The 19,791-nt window shown below is 45.6% G+C and overlaps 1 protein-coding gene across 1 annotated transcript; it reads left to right on the top strand.

Annotated features, from left to right (window-relative positions):
• Positions 1–1,523: 1,523 nt before the first annotated feature.
• Positions 1,524–15,740, top strand: bap1 (BRCA1 associated protein-1 (ubiquitin carboxy-terminal hydrolase)). The gene is made up of 17 exons (XM_049021606.1): positions 1,524–1,708; positions 2,284–2,313; positions 2,390–2,444; positions 2,530–2,662; positions 3,074–3,193; positions 3,966–4,027; positions 4,445–4,587; positions 5,105–5,183; positions 5,322–5,445; positions 6,447–6,585; positions 7,905–8,083; positions 8,686–8,819; positions 9,044–9,498; positions 11,710–11,879; positions 12,117–12,209; positions 12,718–12,790; positions 14,649–15,740. The coding sequence occupies exons 1-17, from the start codon at positions 1,672–1,674 to the stop codon at positions 14,780–14,782; spliced, it is 2,160 nt and encodes a 719-aa protein (XP_048877563.1). The 5' UTR covers positions 1,524–1,671; the 3' UTR covers positions 14,783–15,740.
• Positions 15,741–19,791: the final 4,051 nt, after the last annotated feature.

The following is a 19,791-nucleotide window of genomic DNA, read 5'->3' as shown; positions in this document are numbered from 1 at the left end:
AAAAGGGAGCTAACTAAAGGAGAATGAGGAATTTTAAACTGTTTCTCGTTGTTTTAATGCTTCCTCAGTGCTTATCTTAAAAGTGAGTCTCCCATCCTTGCATTCTCCTTCTGAATTACATATAGTTACACTAAATCTGTTGCTGTCTTAGTCATTTTGTTTTTTTTGATAATTACGTGACAAATATCTTTATGTTAAAGGTTTTGTGTGAAATCCTTTGAGTACAATCAATGGGTAGTGAACTGTACACTGTCTGCATATAAATCACTTGAGTTATCCTCTCATGCTTGGTGATCCATGTGCTGCGATAAAAGTGAATGAGCCTGAATGGATAATTCTGGCCTTGAAACAATCTATGTTCACTGTAAAACATAACCAACCACTCATTGGCCTTGCAATATAAATAATTTTATTAGCTTTTCTTGGGAATGCTTGGGATTTCATGCCTTCAGAGTGGACAGACTTGCATTGTCATCAGCTTTGTATAAAGTGTTATGTGCAACTAAACAGGCAAAAGCTGATACTTTATATTTGTAGTCAGACATTTTTGATTTTCCATGTACTTACGAGTAGACGTACCAACAATTCTTTAACTTAAGTATAAATTTGCCTTCAATAACACAAGAGCAGCAGTGTTTTGGCATGCCGATTATTTATACTGTACTGAAGCAGACGAGGGGCTGAACTGAAAGGAAGCATGTTAGGCTGAAGAAGGAGGCTTTCTTAGATACTGTAGGTCAGCTTGTGGGACCCCGAAGGCAGCTAATGGGTCCAGTCCGGCTACACAGAGGGCGGCAGTGGCAGCTACCGAAGCAAAAACCCAGGTGTGTATGGCAGGTGAAATTAACATATATTAAATGAAAACAATAATTTAAAATATAAAATGATTTAATATATCAATAATAGTATTTGTGCTTCATAAATGCAATGAAAATGTAAATATTGTAATTGCATTAAAATATAAAATTAAATTATTAGTTGAACACTTTTTGCTTGAAATAAAACAATGTATTATTTAACTTACTGTAATCATGTTCCCTCACTTTTTGAGACTATTATTTAATCATTTTCTTGCAATTCCCTTCGCCACCACTTTCATTTAGAGGTTCGACAGTTCGCTTAAATTACAGCCACTGAGAGTATGGTTGGATCTTATTTTAATCAGTGCTTAGCTTATTTCAAATATTATTGACTTACAGCAGGTCTACATCACAATAAAAAAATTTATTTCACATTAATGTAAATGGCGTCATTCAATTTTGATGATTTACATTGCTCCAGATTATACGCTTGCATAAATATTATACTGCTGTTGGAAAAATAAATATTCCTTCAAATACCGCAACTAGAATGTCTATTTATAAATTGAAATTATCGAACATTAGTTAAGAATTCCTTTGACTCAAAGTGACTATGAGGTTCTTACATGTCTACAAGGCTTTTTTCCTGTGACCGTACAAATATGTCTGCCAACTGTGTCGAAAAATCGTGACGCAGATTTCCCTCGACCCCGTGGTATTCTTTGTCGCGGTTTTATTGCACAACGACAAGTTTACTGCGGTGTCGTTCTTTTGTTTTTGTACCATATATTTAACATAATTTGTTGTTTGTTTGTTTGTTCATGTGGACTGGCGTGGTAATTAGGGGTCCCGTGACTCCGCATACATAAAAATGAATAAAGGGTGGCTGGAACTCGAAAGTGACCCAGGTGGGTAGTCAGTTAGCTAGCTGGCTAATATTTAATAATCATACATAGACAATATTCAAAATGTTACGGAACATTCTAGACTGTAATCGATAAATAATGTCCAACTACAGATAGATTTAATAATGTCATTTAGGGAACTAGTTTAGCATTTAAAGTGTTTGGTCATTACCTTAGCGCCAATTCAAATCACAAGCTAGCGAGACTACAAGCTTATCTTTACAGTGAGTTGTAAGGACGCTTAATAAATTGAACATTTTATATTTTTAGATAAATACTTGATTCTGTAAGATCTGACTGTGTATTCGTTACATTAAAAAATAAGGAAGTATCAGGAATTTATCAGGAGTGTTATTGTGTATTCTTCCGCGGACATTGTTTATGCATTGTGTATTATTTTGTATCGCTACAGTTATTAGGATAAACAGGCTACCAGGTTGTTGCATTAAATCAGTTATTGTTAATGTATTCGAGTAATTCCCTCTGTCACTTATGTGACAGTTATATTATAATTATATGTACTATGTTGTTGTTGTTGTTAATAATAATAATAATAATATTTAATTGTCTTGACTCAGGACTCTTCACGCTCCTGGTGGAGGATTTTGGTGAGTTAACCCACATGTTCCTATAAATAATGTCTGGTCGTTGTTCAGCAGTATTAAAACTAAATTGTTTCTTTAGGTGTGAAAGGTGTTCAAGTTGAGGAGATATATGATTTGCAGAGCAAATGCCAAAGGTATTTGCATCGCTTGTTTTCTTATTGTATGCAGTGGGATGGTTTTGCCAGTAAGCACTATATGCTGACTTCTACTTTTCTTTAGCCCGGTGTATGGCTTCATCTTCCTGTTCAAATGGATAGAGGAACGCCGATCCAGAAGGAAGGTGTCCACGCTGGTAGATGAGACCTCAGTCATTGATGAAGAAATTGTCAATGACATGTTCTTTGCTCACCAGGTATATGTTTCAAACCTTGTAAAAAAAAATTTGTAATTGAAAGATTGCGGGTTCGAATCCCCGACCATCAACACACCACTGAGGTACCCGGGGTCCTGAATTAGCTGCCCCCTGCTATGTCACAACATCACATATGGGTTAAATGCAGAGGACACATTTTGTTGTTGTGCACTGTGTGCTGTGGTGTGTTAAAAATAACCAGTGATCACTAAATTTTAAAAAATAAATAAAATTCAAAATATTTTTATTGTAAGCAAGTGTTAAATTTGAAGACTGACTTCTCATGTGCAGCAGAAAATCCAAGTCTATGAAATGTATTACTGAACTCAGCAGTTCATGATTTCCAGACCAATTTTTGAAGTGCTCTGAGATTCAGGGGGCTGTGCTGAGCTCTGTCTCTGCCATGTTCAGCTCATCCCCAACTCCTGTGCCACCCACGCCCTGCTCAGTGTGCTCCTCAACTGCAGTGCTGTGGAGCTGGGCCCCACCCTCAGCCGGATGAAGGCGTTCACCAAAGGCTTCAGTCCAGAGGTAAAACCCAGCCTGGGATGGGTCTACAGCAGGAGGAATTGAAAGAAGCCCACATTGCTTCTTAATGAGATTCATGTGTCTTGGTTATTTTACACATCAGTTCTTAGAAGTTGACTGTGGCATTTCTTAGCTTCTTACCAAGGGGACCAACTGTTTCCTAGCTGTAAACATATATTTACGCCTTTCAAGGGTTTAAAGTCAAAATAAATGATTTGTTTGTTGTGAAATTTTGGTGGGCCCTTTCTGAAATGAGCTCTGAGAACAAAACTGGGAAAGCCTAGACTGGTGAAGAAAGATGGCTTTAGAGGCTACCAGTGAAAGTCTAGTGCTTTGCATAACAGTTTTTGCTTAGTTGTAATTCCCTAGCTAGCATGGAGAGGTAGGCCCACATGAGAAATAAGTGTTGAAGAACAAAAACAGTTCATTCGGCTGGTGTCAGATGGTCTGTTTTGGGCCTGGATGTTCAGTATGCTGTATGGTCCATTAGCAGGCGTCTGTGCTGGTCCTAGTACACCTATAATTATTAAACACAGGAATTGCAAAACGGCCATACCGTGAGATCCTGTGATTAGAATTGTCTCTCGTTAGGTAGAAATTTGACAATATGGAAATTTAAGATCTTAGGAAAGGTAATTGGGGGAGGACCCTGGACAGTCGTTATAACGTCTGGGATGCAAAGCTCAGTATCATTGGTGTCTAGTCACTGCAAAGCATTGGTTTTCTGATATGATAAAGTCATCATACTGTGCTGTTGCTGTTCTACTCCTTTAAGAGTAAAGGATATGCAATTGGAAACGCTCCTGAACTTGCCAAAGCACACAACAGTCATGCCAGGTGAGCACTTTCGCCTCTGTCGACGCTCATTGTATAGCTGAAGGCCATTTGCCTTCAATGTTTCCTCTTTGTTTTATATGCAAAATTCTGAGCAGGGCCTTTTGCAGTTAAATTCTGGACTGTGGCGTTACATGGAAGCTGTACCTCCTGCTTTGTGTCCCTCTGGACTAAAAATGAGATCTGCTAACTGATCTTTATGTGGTGACCAATTAAAACTGTGAAAAAAGCAGTCCTGTGTATGCTTATTTTATGCTGCAGGAAACAGGCTTGTACACCAGAAATAAACATTTGTCTTCTCTTCCCAAGTGGGATTAATTAATTATTGATTATTAGCAATTGTTAGCAATCGCAGCTTTTCATCTCGTCTGCTTGCTGCGTCCCAGACCCTGGGCTCAGTCATGCACGTGTGTGTTGCAGGCCCGAGCCCAGGCACCTGCCGGAGAAGCAGAATGGCATCAGTGCGGTCCGGACCATGGAGGCCTTCCATTTCGTCAGCTACGTGCCCGTCAAGGACCGTCTGTTTGAATTAGATGGACTCAAGGCCTACCCCATTGACCACGGTGCGGTGCCTGCTTGCTTCACTGAAGCTGTCTGCTCATTTATTGGCTTACTTGTTGTAGTTGTTTTAAAATCATATTTACTTGGTGAGTAAGCTATTTATACTGAACACCACCCTGTAACTTAAACAGCCTTAATGTTTATAGATATTTTTAACAATTCTGGAGCTGTTAATGTTGTGTGATTCTATATGCCCATATCTGTCATATACAGTACTGGTGTTATTCAAATTTGAACTCGTATTTGTTTTATGGCACTGAAATTATATTTATTAAGTTGCAGATTATTATTGCTTTGAATTTACTGAATTACAATCAAAGTAACTGAAAAATGGCCTGGATTTTTTTTTCTTTTGGGATGTGGGTCCCTCTGGTCTGCCCAGGCTGGTTGTAGACTGATTGCCGGACGGCTTGTTTGCTTTGTCTGGTTCCCTGTCTCATGGATGATGAACACATCGTTTGCCAGCATGGCTGTGTTTTACTCTGTTCCATCTGGTTTTGGTCTCCTCCCCTTTTCTAGGTCCGTGGGCAGAAGACGAGGAGTGGACAGACAAAGCCCGCCGCGTCATCATGGAGCGGATAGGACTGGCTACAGCTGGGTGAGTCCTGCTGCTTTCACTGCCCCCTGCAGGCTGATACTAATCGCAGAATAATGCGCACTTCTAGCTTCTGGTGCTTTGTAATAGAAACATCCACCCAGTGATGGTAAAACTGTTCTGTTGTCATGGCAATCTTAGTGAGCCATACCATGATATCCGCTTCAACCTGATGGCTGTGGTTCCTGACCGGAGGATGAAATATGAGTCCAGACTGGAGATCCTGAAGAAGAACAGGCAGACGGTGCTGGAGGGCCTACAGCAGGTAGCTTCCGGTGGAGTTAACGCGCATGCTAACCTGTTTACACGTGGGTCTGGGGGGGTCACCATGGCTCTGACCTTGCTGTGGGTTTCTCATGTAAATACACACTTGTATAAATGAGAGCAGTGCGCTCTGTTCCGTCTCTTTGTTGCACCTACTCCCCTCCCAACATTTATTAATTAATTAATGTTTAATTAATGTATAACATTAACTATAATTTCAAAAGGCTGTAATTTCAAAACTATTAAAGATGCTGACCTACCATTTGGGATTACCGCAAAAATTCCGTATAGGAGCACCTGTGTGTTTTTTTAAGGGGAAGATGACCAGGGAAATTTTTATCAAACTGGTTTCTTTCATATGGAAAGACTCAGTTAAGAACTTAGACAAGACATTTTAATATCAAGCTTAACATCTGTGAGTTACATGCTACATACACTCCTACATCAGTGCCTTTTGTTTACCTTTTCTCAGTGTCTAGCCTTTTAATGCTTTTAAAATACATGAACATGCCAGGTTAGCTGTTTTCTGTTCTGTAAATCAAGTTAAACATTGAGGGAGAAAAGCTGATTAGAATAGTGGCATTCTATTCGTACCCTTGGGGAAATTGAGATGTTTTCACGTATACAATTTTGCTCTCCATGAAAGACATACAAACACATGTACAGGTGGCAGCAAGTTTTGTGGTCAGCGGACAGAATCAGCTAGCATATGGCTAGGGCAGTGGGGTCCTTTTCAAGGGCTCATCAATGCTGCTAATACCCCGCTGGGCACATTCAGACCCACATCCCGCCGGGCACAGGATTTGGACCCACATCCCACCAGGCACGGTATTCAGACCCATGTTCCTTTGGGTGCAGGATTTGGATCCACGTGCCACTGGGCACGGGATTCAGACCCACGTCCATCCGGGCATGGGATTCAGACCTATGTCGCTCCATGCACTGGCACAGATTGCAAAACTTCTGTGCCAGAGGAGTTATACATTTCTGTGGCGTTTGCAGCTCATCCGAATGACTCAGCCTGAGTTGGTCCAGGACCGTAAGCAGCAGGAAGCTTCATTTCCTGAGGACACACCCCCTGCTGTGAAGCATCAGCTGGATGCCGACACTGAGACCACAGCCGAGGTGGCTGCTCCCACAGGTTAGCCTCTGCATCTTGGACAAGGCTTCTCCAGTGGAGCAGCATAAAATCAAAACAGCTTTCTGTGCTACAGCAATGTCTGTGGTATGCAGCAGGCCCCTCCCACAAAGATATTATCTGTAGTACATAAGACCTCTCCAGTAGCTGGCCCCTTCCCCATAAAGCACTATGTATAGTACAGAGCAGGCCCCTCACACAATGACTAGTTCTACAGTACAGAACAGGCCCCTCCTACGGAGGCATTGTGTACAGTTCAGACGTGGCCCCTTCCCCAAAGGCACTGAGTACCATACAGAGCAGGCTCCTCCCACACAGGCTGGTTGTACAATACAGAGCAGGCTCCTCCCACAATGGCTGGTTGTACAGTACAGAGCAGGCTCCTCCCACAATGGCTGGTTGTACAGTACTGAGCAGGCTCCTCTCACAATGGCTGGTTATACAATATAGAGCAGGCTCCTTCCACAAAGGCTGGTTATACAGTACAGAGCAGGCTCCTCCCACAATGGCTGGTTGTACAGTACAGAGCAGGCTCCTACCACGATGGCTGGTTGTACAGTACAGAGCAGGCTCCTCCCACAATGGCTGGTTGTACAGTATAGAGCAGGCTCCTCCCACAATGGCTGGTTATACAGTACAGAGCAGGCTCCTCTCACGATGGCTGGTTATACAGTACAGAGCAGGCTCCTCCCACAATGGCTGGTTGTACAGTACAGAGCAGGCTCCTCCCACAATGGCTGGTTGCGCAGTACAGAGCAGGCTCCTCCCACAATGGCTGGTTGCACAGTACAGAGCAGGCTCCTCCCACAATGGCTGGTTGTACAGTATAGAGCAGGCTCCTACCACAATGGCTGGTTGTACAGTACAGAGCAGGCTCCTACCACAATGGCTGGTTGTACAGTACAGAGCAGGCTCCTCTCACGATGGCTGGTTATACAGTATAGAGCAGGCTCCTCCTACAGAGGCACTGTGTACAATACAGACTTGTCCCCTCCCCCAAAAGGACTGTGTACAGTACAGAGCAGGCTCCTTCCACAAAGGCTGGTTGTACTGTACAGAGTAGGTCCCAACTACAGAGGCACTGTGTACAGTACAGAGCAGGCCCCTCCCACAATTGCTAGTTATACAGTACAGAGCACGTCCCTCCCACAAAAGCAGAGGCTGCACTCCCATGTGAAGCATCCTTAGAACATGTATCTGCCCTAGTTCTTATTTTTAGAGTTCCTATTGTACCTGTGTTTCTAGACAGTGGCTGATTGTATTCCGATACTGTGCTAACCTGCCTTGCACTGCATATTTAATATCCACATTTCATCCTGCAGATCAGCAGAGCCTCCGTGGCCAGCCCCAGGCTGCCCACACTTCGCTGAGTCGGGGCAAAGCCCCTCTGAAGCAGCCGGGACCCACCGGAAATGCGCCACCCGTCAACAGTCCCAATCCTATTGTTCAGCGCCTGCCTGCTTTCCTGGACAACCATAACTACGCCAAGTCTCCCATGCAGGCCAGTGGGGGCTGATTGTTATCTATGCTGAGAAACAGCAGTCATGCAGCACTTCACAGTGTGGGGTTATGGTGATTGAGGGTTGTTCTACAGAGTGGATGGGCTTAAGGGGAGTGGGTGGGGTTCTGGGGAGTGGGTGGGCTTAAATTGATTAGGTGGGGTTCTGGGGAGTGGTTGGGCTTAAATTGATTGGGTGGGATTCTGGGGAGGGAGTGGGTGGTATTCTGGGGTGTAGATTTGGTTCTGGGGAGTGGGTGGGCCTAAGGGGAGTGGATGATGTTCTAGGGAGTACATAGGCTAAGGGTAGTGAGTCGAGTTCTGGGGAGCAGGTGGTGAGCTAGGGTTTAAGGGCAGTGGGATGTATTCACCAAGATCTTCAATAATCGTTTAATTGTAACTAAAAGGGGAAGCACAACGCACATCTTACGGGACTGACGATGGTGGAAAACCATTTACGTTACAAAGGAATAAAGAATAGGATGGAAAAAACATTCACAGCTGGGGACATACAATAGGCTGTACATATACATACATAATTTACCTAATATGTACAGTAAATTTTAAGAAATTGGCACTGATTGGTTTTCGACTGTGACTGTCAGGAAGAGGAAGACTTGGCCGCAGGAGTGAGTCGCTCCCGGCCTCCTGGCCCGCCAAATCCCTCCTACTCTGATGATGAAGATGACTATGAAGATGAAGAAGATGAAGACTGTAGCAACACCGATGCACACAGCAGGTCAGGCAGGTCAAGTGGGCAGTGGTGACCTTATTATTATCTAAGATTATTTCCTAGGTAGCTCATCTTTCCAGTTCTCAGTTTGCTTCCTGCATATATGAGATGTCCAGTTTCCTGCTTGCTTTTCCATTCACACATCATCATGATGAATAATGAGGCTAACTGATGGCTGATCTGTTTGCTGTAAGCGGTTGTGAGCGGTGGCTGTTGGGCACCCCCTACAGGTTCAGGAGGAAGGCGAGCCTGAGACCAGGAGGCCGGGGCCTGGAGGGCCAGCTCGCTCTGAACGTGCTGGCAGAGAAGCTGAAGAAGGAATGCCAAAGGAAGGACGTGTCAACACCACTGTCGGTGCGGACGGAGGGCCGCACTGGGGGGATCTGCATCACTGCGCCCTCGCAGCCCTCACCCACGCCCAGCAACGAGAGCACGGACACAGCGTCGGAGATTGGCAGTGCCTTCAACTCGCCGCTGCGCTCACCGCTGCGCTCTGCCGCTGCCACCAGACCCTCCAGCCCCGTCACTTCCCACCTGTCCAAGGTGATATTTGGGGAGGAGGAGGGGCTGCTCCGCCTCGACTGCCTACGCTACAACCGCGCTGTGCGTGAGCTGGGGGGCGCTGTCGGCTCGGCGCTGCTCCACCTACAGGAGGACGGCGTGCTCTGCACCCTTGCCACCACGGGTAAAATTGCCATTTTTAGTCCCATACCCAGCCATCTGCTACTCCCTGTATTATTAATGGGGATCCTGTGATTGTTTTGGCCCTTAGTGTTTCACTGTCAGATGTTCTGCAACCTGCTGGTAGTTGTGTTTACAATGTTTGCTTCTTCCTCTATGCCAAAGCCCGTATTTGTAGCCGCTGCGCCTTAGACAGATGTGCTGTGAATGACATGTTTCATGTTCTGATCAGACTGCCTGATCAGTAAGGTTTCCAGGGGAGGATTAGAGGGCACATTTCATCGTTTAAGCAGCCAATTGGTTTGAGTGAAGTGTAGAAATGCAGGATAAGATTGAATCCTCTTTGTAGATATTGCCACATGATAGGTGCATGTCTGTATTCTGAAAATGCATGTAACAGACCTGACACTCAAAGTGTAAAAACTTTCCATGAGTGTTAGAGCTTGAATCGCTGTCTTGTACGCATCAGTGCATAGTGATGAATCGATTATTAACATGGTGATTCAGTTACATAAATCAGCAATGTCGGAATCAGCTATAATTGAGTACTGAATTGAAACTACTTACAGATACTCCTACTTGCAGGTTGCATGCTCTCGCACTCACATGCTGGGAAGTAGCAGCTCCGGTGCCCAAATTTCTTTGGCGGGGAAAAGCTCATCAATATTCACGAAGGAATTGCTACCTCATGATCTCTGTAGTACCAAGCTTTTATAGTACAAAAAAGTCATTCTTTTTGCCAGCTGCAGTACCTCTAATCAAAGCTCTGAGTTAGCTAACTAGCTTGCCAAGTCAAAAGTAATGTTAGCCCTAGAGATGCACAATATATTGTGCAACATATCGGTTTTGGCCAAAATTAATTAAAAATGAAGATACGCGCACCAGTCCGACGTGTTGATCTTGTTCGATATTGCTGGCCAATATTTAAACTTTATTAATTTATCAAAGTTAGCAGCACCAGAGCTAAAGACACATCTACTAAAATCATGGTACTAAGATGATGGCATTGGACAATCAGCTGTTTTCTGTAGCAGAGGATAAGGGATTGAGTCTGCTCATTCGTCACTTAGGGGAGGTTTCACAGCACCACCTCTGGCATGTTTATAATTTATCTTCAAATCCATTTCGATCTAGCTCAGAGGTTACCCAGTTATTGGTATCTGCGGTATTAGACAAAGATATATTTGGTCAAAGTTTCCACATTGGTGCACTGCCGGTTAGCCGAGGTGAAAGCAGCCAATTATATAGTGCCTCCTATATCTTCCTTTTTTTGTACAGTTCAGTAATTGGCCTTTCTGAATTTACACTGGCTTATTCTCCCTGTTTAATACCGTATTGCTCCGAATATAAGATTACCCCCTCGCTTTTTGGTAACTATATTTTAGAAAAAAAAGTTTCTGGAATACCAAATCTTACCTTTATAAAGAACAATTATTTTATTTGAAAAGACTATTTAGCAAGTTAACCAGCAACCACAGACAATCGCAGTGCAAAAAGTGTATTAAAAAATGAACAAAAAAGAAATGTATTATTTGGGGGCGGTAATGTATATTGCAAACTCCGCAACCCTTGAGGATACAGAAAGTTTTTGATGCAGCAGACCTACATGAAGATGGCAAAAAAACATACTTTGGAGAAAGGTTGAGCCATATTAATAAATGAAATTACGATCTTTATTTACAGCCACTATCAGTTTAATATTATCAGCGGCACAGCCAGGGAAGCCAACAATTGACACAACACTCAGGGATCCACACTAAACACAGGCATTACCTGGGCTGCCAGCTCTCACAGATCTTGGTGAGACACTCACAGTTTCAGATTCTCTCGCTCTTATGGCAAATCTTTATTATGGCAAGATTAAACACTCATTACAAAATATAATTTTTGGCACTATCTATTCCCTTTTTTGTCTAGGCCCTGAATATAAGATGACACCACTTTTTCAGACATATTTTGAGGGGAAAATCCCCGCATTGTATTCGGGACAACATGGCAGTTACAATTAAGTTCCCATGGTCATCTTTGTGATTTTTTTTTTTCAGCGAAAAAAGTTTGAATTCAGGTTATCAGAATAATTGAATAAGTAATCAAATTGAATCACCTTGGGGACAATGATTTACCCCCCTACTGTCTTGGCATATAAATATAAATGTAATCTTGAGCCATATACTTCATTGGACTTCAGAAAGTTAAGTCCCTCTCCTTTGTTTAGGAGACACTCCTGCGGACGGCATCAAGCAGAACCCTGCTCCAGGACCAGTAGAGGGCACTAAGACAGAAGACACAGACGACGGTGCTGAAGTGAAACCCAATAAGGAAAGCATTGAGCCTCCTGAAAACAGCACCCCCTATAGGCCGGCTGGAGAGAAGTACTCCCCTAAGGTAATGCGAGTCTCACCTTGTCATCCGCTACCTACGGTGTGCTGTCACAGGCCAGACTAATGTTCACTGCGTGTCAGTAAATGGTGCTGGGTGAAGGCCAGTGTAATCTGACACCCGGCACGCAAGGCTCCCAGTGTCCATCGTCCGTCTACCTCTCTCATCCCCCAGTAGCATTTGGAAATATCAGCTGGGTAGAGGTGCTTTTTTCCATTGGATGTAATGCCGCGTGTCTTCCAGGAGCTGCTAGCTCTGCTGAAATGCGTGGAGTCTGACATCGCCAATTATGAAGTGTGTCTCAAGGAGGAGGTCGAGAAGCGGAAGAAGTACAAGGTGTGCTGTCTAAGCCTTATCGGTCACGCTGGCTCATTTAGTACCTTAGGAGATGCTTTGCACCCAATCCTTGTGGGTTGACAGGGTTGCTCCTGGGTGATAATGTGAACTGTGAAGGTAAATTAAGCATCTGGTAAAAAGAATATTGCACTTGTCATTTGTATTTTGGTTCAGGTTACTGTAGAACATCCTTGACAAAAACAGATCCTTAGCCTCTCTGTCGGTCTGTTGCCAGCCTCAATAAATCACTAACTGGCTTTTATTCATTATAGGGAAGAATTAATTTCTCATTATAAATATCAGTGATTAACACAAAGTTGACAATGTGCCTGCCTGAATGATCTACCCAAACTCTAAAAAGCTTAAGAAAGATCACTCGCCGTAATTGTTATTCAAATGAATGGCCTCTGTTGGTATTTAAATAATTTTTTAAAATGAAGCTGCCAATTCATTTTTCCATCCTCTGCTTTTTGTCCTTTCTGATTGATCTCTTTCTCCTTCCTGCCAGATCGATGACCAGAGGCGGACCCATAACTATGACGAGTTCATCTGCACGTTCATCTCCATGCTGGCTCAGGAAGGTAACAGCTCTCGCCTCACCCTCCAGCCTCATCCTCCCGCTGTACCACTGCCTGTCCTGGCTGCACCCCAGTGCCCTTATGGTCTCCCACCACCTCCTGCTGCTGCTCCCCCATGCGCTCCCGAAATCCCGCCGCCTGTCCCTGCATCCTGCCGCTCTCCCGCCACCTGTCCCTGCATCCTGCCGCTCTCCCGCCGCCTGTCCCTGCGTCCTGCCGCTCTCCCGCCGCCTGTCCCTACGTCCTGCCGCTCTCCCGCCGCCTGTCCCAGCATCCTCCCGCTCTCCCGCCGCCTGTCCCCGCGTCCTACCGCTCTCCCTCCGCCTGTCCCAGCGTCCTCCCGATCTCCCGCCGCCTGTCCCTGCGTCCTGCCGCTCTCCCTCCGCCTGTCCCTGCGTCCTGCCGCTCTCCCTCCGCCTGTCCCTGCGTCCTGCCGATCTCCCTCCGCCTGTCCCTGCGTCCTGCCGATCTCCCTCCGCCTGTCCCTGCGTCCTGCCGATCTCCCTCCGCCTGTCCCTGCGTCCTGCCGATCTCCCTCCGCCTGTCCCTGCGTCCTGCCGATCTCCCTCCGCCTGTCCCTGCGTCCTGCCGCTCTCCCTCCGCCTGTCCCTGCGTCCTCCCGCCGCCTGTCCTTGCGTCCTGCCACTCTCCCTCCGCCTGTCCCTGCGTCCTCCCGATCTCCCGCCGCCTGTCCCTGCGTCCTGCCGCTCTCCCGCCGCCTGTCCCTGCGTCCTGCCGCTCTCCCGCCGCCTGTCCCTGCGTCCTCCCGCTCTCCCGCCGCCTGTCCCTGCGTCCTCCCGCTCTCCCGCCGCCTGTCCCTGCGTCCTGCCGCTCTCCCTCCGCCTGTCCCTGCGTCCTGCCGCTCTCCCTCCGCCTGTCCCTGCGTCCTGCCGCTCTCCCTCCGCCTGTCCCTGCGTCCTCCCGATCTCCCGCCGCCTGTCCCTGCGTCCTGCCGCTCTCCCGCCGCCTGTCCCTGCGTCCTCCCGCTCTCCCGCCGCCTGTCCCTGCGTCCTGCCGATCTCCCTCCGCCTGTCCCTGCGTCCTGCCGATCTCCCTCCGCCTGTCCCTGCGTCCTGCCGATCTCCCTCCGCCTGTCCCTGCGTCCTGCCGCTCTCCCTCCGCCTGTCCCGGCGTCCTGCCGCTCTCCCTCCGCCTGTCCCTGCATCCTCCCGCCGCCTGTCCCTGCGTCCTGCCACTCTCCCTCCGCCTGTCCCTGCGTCCTCCCGATCTCCCGCCGCCTGTCCCTGCGTCCTGCCGCTCTCCCGCCGCCTGTCCCTGCGTCCTCCCGCTCTCCCGCCGCCTGTCCCTGCGTCCTCCCGATCTCCCGCCGCCTGTCCCTGCATCCTGCCGATCTCCCTCCGCCTGTCCCTGCGTCCTCCCGCTCTCCCGCCGCCTGTCCCTGCGTCCTCCCGATCTCCCGCCGCCTGTCCCTGCATCCTGCCGATCTCCCTCCGCCTGTCCCGGCGTCCTCCCACTCTCCCGCTGCCTGTCCCGGCACCCTCCCGCTCTCTCATTGCCTGTCCCGGCGTCCTCCCGCTCTCCTGCCTCCTCTCCTGGTGTCTTCCTGCTCTCCCGCCGCCTGTCCCGGCTGCCCCCCGGCGCTCTCTCACTCTCCTGCCACCTGTCCCAGCACCCTCCCACTCTCTCGTTGCCTGTCCTGGCTGCCCCCTGTCACCAGTCCTGGCTGCCCCCTGTCACCAGTCCTGGCTGCCCCCCGGTGCTCTCCAACTACCTGTCTCAGCGCCATGCCACACTCCTGCCGCCTGTCTCGGCTGCCCCCCGATGCCTTGCTGCTCTCCCGTCGCCTGTCCCAGCTGCCCGCCTCACCCTCTCACACCTTGACATGTCTTTTGTCTCACAGGCATGCTGGCCAGCCTGGTGGAGCAGAACATCTCAGTAAGGCGTCGCCAGGGCGTGAGCATCGGACGACTGCACAAACAAAGGAAGCCGGATAGGCGGAAACGTTCACGCCCATACAAGGCCAAGCGCCAATGACCCCCCCCCACACACACACAGACACACACACACACACACAGACACACACACAGACACACACACATATAGGGCCTGCTAGGCAGCCTTACATAAGGCTATCCAGCCATGACACTGCTCTTCTCATCACCGCCCAGCGCTGACTGGCAGTTACGTCACACCTCTTCCCGCTGTGCCCAGCCAATCAGGACAGACCCCCACCCCCCTACCCCATATTACATCAGCTGGAAGTGAGCACTGCCGCGAACATGAAAAACTAGGAAATCCAATTTTCCCTTTGTTTTTCTAACCAGACATTACCAAGAAGGATCATGCATTGAGATGTATAAGTGTATTCGGTGATTCATTTTGACCTCTTGTCTGTGTGGGTTTATGTGATATGATCATGTCTTTCCAATGGTGCCAATGCACTGATACATTTAGTGAACAAATGTAATTAAAAACTCTGATAGACTATTCATTTGTGTTTGGACTGAAAGTGTTTTTAATGCCTTTTACAATTTTTGAATATTACTGTTTAATGTCTTACGGTCAGTATGATTTTTAATGGGTTCAGAGCCTGCCTAATGGTGACTTAGCCCTTGTCATGGGGTAGATCCTGTCAGCCACTTCAGGACTGCATTCCCGTTAAACTCCTGGCCGACAAATAACCGCAATCTACTAGGTGTAGAATAGGAGTCAGGGCAGTTTAAATTGCATAAAAGATTAAATCACCCAGGTTGTGGTTAAAAGCCTATGGAAAGTATCTTGCACCTTGGCAGTGTGCAAGTGGCCCCTTTAGTTTTACTGCAGTCTGTAAGGGACAGGGATGTGTGCATGGAGGTGTATTTCTTACTGTACATTTGTTTCTCTGTACCAGCTTATAGCTGTTATTTCAGTTTTTTTACAAGACACTGTAATTTAATGCAGTAGCGGAATGCAGGAGTTTTTTTTTGTCAAATAAAAATGTAATTCAAACAAACAGCAGCAGAAAAGATTGACTTTTATGTATTTCTGAGGTGATGTCACCCTCTAAGCTCTGCCTGGGCCTGTCCCCAGTAGTAGAAAAGTCTGCATGAGATGCTTGAGACAAGTTCCCTCTTTTTGTGATTTAGATATTTATGCTCCGTCCGAGAGAATTGAACTCTTCAAGGGAATCTCTCTTGGAGATTTGGTCCTTGCAAATTAAAGATGAGAAGCAGTGTTCCTCAATCTGACAGCCAGTTAGCGTACTTTACAGCACACAGCTCACAGACGTTCATAATTAAACGGCTGGTCACTGTCGCTATTGGAGATTCTTTGCTGTTGTACTTTTAAGGAAGACGCTTGAACTTCATTAATAAGAGAACAGTATAGCTGTTTCTCTAATTGATGACTAGAAGACTTGTGATGGTAAGATCAATGATTATGAGAATCTTACCTGAAATGACCTTAATTGAAGACATGGCTCTCTGATTGAAGATCAGGGGTATAGTGCACAGAAGCCAGTCAGATTTTACACCAAATGCATATGTGTGTGTGTGTGTGTGTACTCTCACACCCTGGACATTATGGGGTTAGGGAGAGTTTTAGTGAGTTCCCATGCTGGCTAAATCCCTATTGCCCTTGAGACCTTTATACCTAATCTCAACTAGCCAATCTGCATTGGTCACCTAAGGCCTGTAACATTAACCATGAAATTGTTTCTAAATATATTGCTCAGATGAAACCTTAATTACAACCAACTATTATAGGTGTATGCATTTTAGTCCAGCTAGCCTGCATCCATGTTGTAATACAATAGTCCCACTGCAGGTAAAGTTCATGTTATATATAAATAATTTAGCGGCTGTCCAGTGGCAAACCATTGCTTATTAACATGTAACAGTCAGGGCCTTACTGTCCTGCAATTTATAACATGTTTCATAAATTGGTACAAAAATATTTATAGCCAGTCATTTTCCTGTTCAGATTCTACTCATCTTACATAGTCAAAGTGAAAACAAATTGAAGGTTTTATTAATCAGAAAATTTTGTTTTATAGCCATGATTTTGTAATATTTGGAGAATCTTACACGCATTTTCTCAACAACCTGAATGTTGATTTCTATAGTCTGTTAATAGACGAAGGTTAGAATTCAGAATTTACCTAGTGATCAAGGCAGTGTAATTTCATATTTAGTTGAGTGACTCTAGAACTAGTTTTGAGGGTAAATATATTTTATTTAATTCATCCTTAGTCTATTTTTCATTTGGCAATGAAGTGTTCTTGAATTTCTCAAGGTGGATTTAGACAGGGTGTGGTGATGGTCCAGTTGTTTTTGCCAGATTTTGCCACTAGAGGGAGACAAGGCATTTGTAGTTCAATATACTGCCATGTCATGTTTTCAGGATGACTTTTTCTGGGTGTGTACAGGGTTTTATTACCTTTGCTTAGACCACAGCTGGCCCTGATTTCTGTCAGCATCTGATCTACCGTATTCATGAGCAGAGGTGGATAGTTCAGGTCCCCAAAGTAAAAATCCAACATATTCTTTCAACCAATCAGTTGAGTATAAAGAGTCAGCGTTACGGAGTACTCAGCTGGTTGGGTGAAAAGAAATCATGGCCTGGGATTTTACTTTGTGGACCTGAACAATATAACAATATAAACTGCTCATGAATAAGGCTTCACTCTGTCTCCCACAGCAGCTAAGTTGAGGTTGTTTTTTCGTTATCATGAAATACTTTTATATCCTGATATACACATTCAGTTCTGGTTCTGCAAATACAGTCGACCCTTCTGCATCCTGGAGGCTAGGGGTGTAAGTCCGCTGTGATCTAGAAAAACCTGCACAGATTTTTTATGGGTCCCCTTGGCAAGCGGAGTGAAAAGACATGAGAAATGCGAGAAATCACAGGAAAGGCTGCCTCAAAGACAAGTGGCGTCCTCCAGACCAGCACTCTACTTATATTCCATGTATTTATGAGTTATTAAACTTCGTATGTGTCATCTGCAGTTCCATTTAATTTTTTTTACCAACCACACAATATATCAGCCACAATGGAGAAAGTTGCGGTGCAGAAGGGTCGACTGCACGTCCATCTACAGAAATTGGAATTTAACATAATCAATGGCTGAACTGCCAGATTGTGAAATTCAGACAAACCCAGGGCAGTTTCTAGCTATCGAAAACATCAGGGGCTAAGGCAAATTTACCTGGGGCTTGAGTGAATTTGAATTTGAGTGCAAATTACAGTATTTTGAAGCTTTGTACCATACATTATTAGAAGGTTTCTTGTGATGTGCACATTCAGCCACTCATGTGACAGGTAGGGAAACATCCTATTAGGCTCATCACACTTTCATTTATATCATTCTGATCCTCCTTTTACAGCAGGGGTCTCAAACTCCAGTCCTGGGGGGCCAGAGCCCTGCACATTTTTGGGTTTCCCCTCATTTAACACACCTGATTCAACTCCTTGTGCTAATTACCACACAGCTCAGGAGCTGAATCATTTATGGTGAAACTGGGAAAGAACTAAGCTACACAAGGACTGCAGTTTGACACCTCTGTTTTATAGTGTGATGGAGGTCAATTCATTGCATTTTCTCATCCAATCAGCCCCAGTCTCACTGGGTAGTGCTGTTGCCTCAGCTGCTGGTTTGGGCATTCAAATCCTGCCTCTTCTGTGTGTGTGTGTGTGTTTGTGCGTGCGTGCATGCATGTGGGCATGCACACCATGCAATGGCATGGCATCCCATCCGGGGTGTACCCAAACTTTGTACCCTCTGCTGCCCCTCAATTCTGACCAGGATAAGCTGTTAGAAGATGGATGTTTGGATTGATCAACCCTAGAGTATTAGTGGGCAGTAGTTAAATACTGGATCAAACAATAACTATACTGCTTATCTTCATATTTAGGTACAGTGACAATGTGCAAGATGGAGTCTTTCATGTAGAGTTTGCGTGCAAACAAGTTTTCAATGGTGGAAACGGTGCCTACTGCCACAAATGTAGCTATCATGTAGCTATTGGGTATTTCTGGAATGCTCCCAGCTGTGGGCTTCCCTTGAATGGTATAGCATCATCTGTTGAAAGGGGCCAACCCAGCACTGCTGCTTTTTTGAACTGGCTAATCTCTGGGATCAAAAAGAAAGATTTTTCACATTCATGTTAAGTTTCATCTTTTACATCAGTTTTCCCACAAAACATATTCTGTGCAAGCTTTTAGTACCATGCTAGAATATTGCAATCTCAGGGATGACATCTTTGGTCAGCAAGCATTAGATTTTCAATTTGAGACAAGTCTGCACGCATTTACATGTATGTAAGAGTTTTATTACCTTGTAAATAGTAAGTAGAGTTTGGAAACTGCCCCACTGCCTTTGCTGTAACGAATTTTGGGTTTATAATGTAATAACATACATTTGCAGTAAGATTTATTGCGTGAGCGTGAGTCTGGAAGTGTCACGCCAGGTGTGTGTGAGTTTACAATCCTATAATTTTCTAAGGACCTCATTAAATGTATAGCAAGAAAAACAGCATATTTAAACAGGCTATTCATGGAATTTTGTAAACGATAGATAATATAATAACGCATAAAATGGATTTAGGCATAAGGGTGATCGAGTTTACTGAGGAGTTTTCCACGTCTCACAGAGCCTGATCCAACAACCGGATCACTCTACTATAATTGTCTTTGTAGTACAAGATGCTTTGGTACTTGTTTAACTCCTTATTTATGATCTGATTTGTATATATTTAGACATCGTTTGTGTAAAACTATTATTTTTCACCAGATATCGATCTCGGCCCTATTTTCTCACATTTTTACCTTAAATGTTTACCTGAAGTGTACCTGACAACTAGTACATCCTGCGCCCTAAAAATTGTTATTACAAAGGTAAGTGCATATACATATAATTTCGGGGAAAGTTTCAGAACCAAACTCTCCGCCCAAGGGAGACGAAGCCCGGTAGGCAACGTGCGCGCTTCCGCGGCGCCACGTCAACGCGCGCGCTCGGCCCGCTTCGGCGTCTCCGCGCGTGCTCCGTGCAGGTAGCAGGATTG

Source organism: Brienomyrus brachyistius, chromosome 8 (assembly GCF_023856365.1).
Source record: "Brienomyrus brachyistius isolate T26 chromosome 8, BBRACH_0.4, whole genome shotgun sequence".
Lineage (NCBI taxonomy): Eukaryota > Metazoa > Chordata > Actinopteri > Osteoglossiformes > Mormyridae > Brienomyrus > Brienomyrus brachyistius.
This window is presented reverse-complemented; position numbering and strand designations above follow the sequence as displayed.